This window comes from Frankliniella occidentalis, unplaced genomic scaffold, assembly GCF_000697945.3.
Source record: "Frankliniella occidentalis isolate FOCC.00 unplaced genomic scaffold, Focc_3.1 Scaffold98, whole genome shotgun sequence".
NCBI classification, from domain to species: Eukaryota; Metazoa; Arthropoda; class Insecta; order Thysanoptera; family Thripidae; genus Frankliniella; species Frankliniella occidentalis.
The window spans coordinates 526,093-530,500 of record NW_026267227.1 but is presented as its reverse complement, the minus strand read 5'-3'; the positions used below and the strand labels follow the sequence as shown (position 1 = coordinate 530,500).

At 55.8% G+C, this 4,408-nt stretch overlaps 1 protein-coding gene across 1 annotated transcript in view; it reads left to right on the top strand.

Annotated features, from left to right (window-relative positions):
* LOC113211955 (uncharacterized) overlaps positions 1 to 4,408 on the top strand; it is a 31,648-nt gene that overhangs the window by 15,990 nt on the left and 11,250 nt on the right. The window contains exons 3-4 of the mRNA XM_052269662.1: positions 757 to 1,107; positions 3,795 to 3,905. Coding sequence (XP_052125622.1) covers positions 757 to 1,107; positions 3,795 to 3,905 — 462 coding nt within the window. The remainder of the gene's footprint in view (positions 1 to 756; positions 1,108 to 3,794; positions 3,906 to 4,408) is intronic.

Here is a 4,408-nt window from a genome sequence, read left to right as displayed (position 1 = left end):
CCCCTCCCCTCCCCCTCCCAATCCTCCTCACCGCCGTACACTGGAAATGAAGCACCGCCATTAAGTTGCTGCTGGCGAAGCGCTGCTCAAAGGAGTTGCTCCGCTTGTGCATGGCTGAGCCGCGTGGGTTTGGCGGCGGCGTTCAGGTCGGCCAGAGATGTCTGCGAAAAGAGACTTTCGCCGGGGCATTAGCATTGGGCCGTGCCCGCGGGGCTGCCGGGCCGCCCCGCCCCGCCCCGCCCCGCCCCCGTCCCCGTCTAGAAGGGGAAGGAGGAGATTAAAAAGAAACGGATTTCAGGGCGAAGCGGCGTTTATTTGATTGCTCTGAGGGAGGCAGCCCACTTAGGGCAGAGCGAAAATTTCCTCATTTTCATCCCCCACGGTTTTGCGTCCCAGTTTGGTCCAATGGTTTGGTCCATACGGCATTTTCTATACGCACACGAGCCGGATACTCCTTTCACGCCGGTAGAAATTATGTCTGATTTCTTTTAAGAACAAAGGGAAATCTTTGATTAACGTCCATATTTTTGCGAAAAATTCTTAAGATTTTGAGGCAATCCCCTCCAAAAATGGGGAAATCACCATTACAAAACGTTAGACATTTTTTTATGTTACCGTATTGTACTTATTGCTCGAAACCTTTCATAAGAATGTTCAAAATAGGGTTGTTGTTGTTTTATAAGTATGTGATTGTTTGAAGTTAGTAGTGTAATTTCTTCCAGTGGCTTTACAATACGACTTCCTGCCTGCCCGCAGGTGGTGATCGTGGGCGCGGCGCTCGCACTGGTGGCGCAGTTCCTCTGCCTCGCGTCCGCCACGCGCCGGATGCGGCCGGGCCACGTGGACGTGTCCACGGCCGTGCTCTTCAACGTGGAGCTGGCGCTCATCGTCGAGAACCTCGTCTTCATGCTGGGCGTGCAGTCGGTGGGCGAGCCGCTGCGCTGCCAGTGGGTGGCGCTCGCGCTGCACTACCTGCACCTGGTGGCCGCGGGCTGGTTCCTCGCCAACACCGCCTTCCTCTCGTACCGCATCCGTGCGCGCCAGCTGCCCGCCTACTTCAAGCCCGTCGCCATCTCCGTCTGGGCCGTGCCCGCCGTCCTCGTGGCGGTAAGTAGCAGCGTACTTTAAGGGACATTTCTTGTCATTTTTCTCGTCCTGCCTGTAATTTTTTGTTTTTGTCGTTTTTTTGTCATTTTTTGTTATTTTCATTTTTGTTAATTTTGTCCTATGGTTATTTTTCTCATTTTCCCCTTTTTTATTTTTGTCATTTTTGTCAATTTTTTCATGTGTGAAATTTGTCATTTGTCAAGGATACAATTTCGACTGACGCATCTTGTCATGTGGTCGCAAACTGTCCCACTTCCTGTCCCCTTCATGTCTGGGTGCTTACGCAGCCTCTAAGAGCCTACATGTCCGCCTGCAGGTTAAGAGACTTCTTGTCCAAAAACATTATTGAATCTGCGATTCCCTGTCCCCTGATACTTCTTTTCTTTTCTGTTTTATTTTTTCGACCCCTGAAACTCTTGTCCCAGTTTACTCCAGGCCGAGATGTCGCCTCCGCGCGGAGAGGGTGCGCGTCTGGTGGAGCGTATCGTGTTGCCTATTCGCCGAACGGCAGGCGTCGGCTGAGCCCGACAAGCGTTATGACTTGAGAAAATCACCGCGTCAATGTTAACCTCTCTGCTAAAACTTTATCGTGACAAACTTTCCCGTGAAAACCTCCCCCGTCAATAACATTTTCCTCGCGCGGTAGCTGTGGCCGCTCTTGCTCGGAGCATAATGTAGTAAGGGACAGGCGGGATGGAGCGAGCAGAGAACGCTTGTTCCCTCCATTCCCATTTCCACATTACGGTGACAATAGGTTGACGCTCGGCTACTTCCCCATGACAATGTTCTCCCTCGCTGTGGCGTATTGGCTGGTAGAAGCGTTATTCGCGACCCCCCCCTTGCATTCCTCCCCTCTTCTCCTCTACCCCTGCGTTCACTTCGCTACCACCGCGCCTTCGATAGCCCAAGCAATATACCCAACTTTTCTACCGAATGAATCACAAACTTTGCCCGTTTGCTGCTAAGTGCCCCTATAGGGGCCCAGCCTGAGAGCAGCACCCTCGCCTTTGGCTGCATTTGGGAGATCGGCGCGAAATTTTTATTAAATAACACACCGACGCACTCACGCCCACAGAGGAAACACACACACACACACACACACACACACACGGACGCGGGCACACAGATACAGCACAGTGCCGTTTGATTATCGGGCTGTTGGCGGGGAACGCCCTGCTACACCCCGCCGCGCCCCGCCCCTGCCCCCTGCACAGCTCCAGGCCATCCTTCTAGACTTGCTCCTCTTGTTTTGTTTTCCTTGTCTGTTTTCGGGGCGGCGGCACTAATGTGATCCGATTCCTCTCCTTTGCCCACCCCTCCCCCTCCACGTAACCAGACGTCCGCGCGCCGCCGGCCCCTTGTCGGAGCCGCGCGAGCAGCGGAGGCGAGCAGAGTTCCGGTCGGTCTCTCCGAGTTGCCTTCCGGTCCACTTCCGGTCTCTTGCGCCCCGTCCAGACACTATTCTCACTACCCTCACTACGAACCAGTGAGATATTATTTGCAGAGACGAGTTTGTTGACCCGTCGACGCCCCCAAACAAAGAAAACAATGCAGGTCAAACTCGCGCGTCACGCGCAAGTCGATTCCCAGGTCTCTATGGGTATCGGCGGAAGAATCGATAGTATCGTATTCAGTGCAGCCTCGAGAGTATCGTCTCGAGGTGGGCGGGCGCGACGACGCACTTTTGCTGCCGCTTCTCCTCGCGGGAAGAAGAATATTGGTCAATACATTTCGATCAGTGTGTGTTAGAGAAGAGGAGGTTGGGGGCATAAGGAGGATGGGGAGGGGAAGGGGTGCGGCGTGAAAGAATAGGAAAGGAGCCAGCCAGACCCAGAGCCAGAGAGAGACCCTCTTCTTTTCTTTGGCGCTGCTCCTCTGCCGGATGGATGGGCTAGCACTGGCAATGCTCCCCCTGGCCTTGGATCTATAGGGGGCGGGAGGAGGGGGGAGGGAGGGAAGGGAAAGGAGTTTGGGGACGGAGCTGGTACGTGCGGCGACGCCTAATAGCCCCCGGCACCCAGCCGAGGAGGCGGGTCGGGGGGCGGTTGGGGGGCCCTTAGGCCCTTAGGGGTGCGGGGACCTTTGGGGGCAGCAGCCGGATGCAGCCGAAGAGGTGGGGTAGGCCCTTAGGGTTCGGACCCTGGGACCAGCTGTGGGCACCCGAGTAGGAGGCGAGGTCCTTTTGGAAGCTCTCAGGATGGGGACCCTCCTGGAGTGGCTTGGGTCAGCCTTGATGCAGCCGAGGTAGGGCGGGGGTAGGGCCCTATAAGGCGCTTTGGGGTGCTCACCCTGGCGGCAGCAAGATCCCGAGGAGGCGCGGTGGGGCCCCTCGGCCCTTAGGGTGCATGATGGTCCGGCCAACGAAGCCAAACTGCAAGGCTGTCTTTGCTGCCAAGTTCAGACGCTGCAAGCTCCCATAGCGCCTGGTAGGTAGGCAACATCTCGCCTGCAGCGCATGCGTGTACTGCGGGCTGGACTACCCCGAGTCTCGCAGGCGCCTTGCTACCGTTTCTTCCCCTGCTGAATCTGAGGAAAAAGAAAACAAGAACACTTTGCCGTCTGTTAGAGACAGTCTCGGGGATACGGACGCACTTTCTCATCTGCATCTCTCGCTCAAGCAAGGAAAACATTGTAAGAAGACTTTTGGGCTCGATGGTCGCGTGAACTGTTTGTTGTTTGTGTTGCAGGCCATGTACGCCGCCCAGCCCCGCTCCTACGAGACTCACCGCTACTGCTGGATGGCTGTTCAGCGCGGGATGATCCTGACCTTTGTCTTTCCCGTCGCCGTTCTCATGACCGTGAGTATCGACCACAACAAACATTTTCCACCCTATTGTTCTTCGGCGTCTTGCATACTTGTACCGGGTGATTCAGAGCACGCGCCGCAGTGGTGCGGGATTTCATACCCTCTGGGCTACCGCGTCTTACGGACGGACAGAGTAGGCAAACCCGCCGACGGTGTTCTGAATCACCCGGTACTGTATGCAGTATAGTAACCCGAGTACGCTTCGCGAGGTTTTGTTCGGTACTCGACGCTTTTACGGATGTGTAAAGCCGCGAAAAAGGTTCAGAAAGGCGGCTCCGCTTCCCACCTCACCTCTCCGGGGCGGCAGCGCTGGCTGTTGTGTCTTCGTCAATGAAATCCGAGACGACATCCGAGTAAGCGTCGCTCCCCGCTTCGGAGGACGCTCTCTTTGCTTCGGCCGGGCATGTCGAGCACGCGGTCGGCCTTTAGTGAGCAACACGAGGACGAGGAACCCAAGCCGATCACAGAGTGTCAATCTCTCTCTCTCTCTCTCTC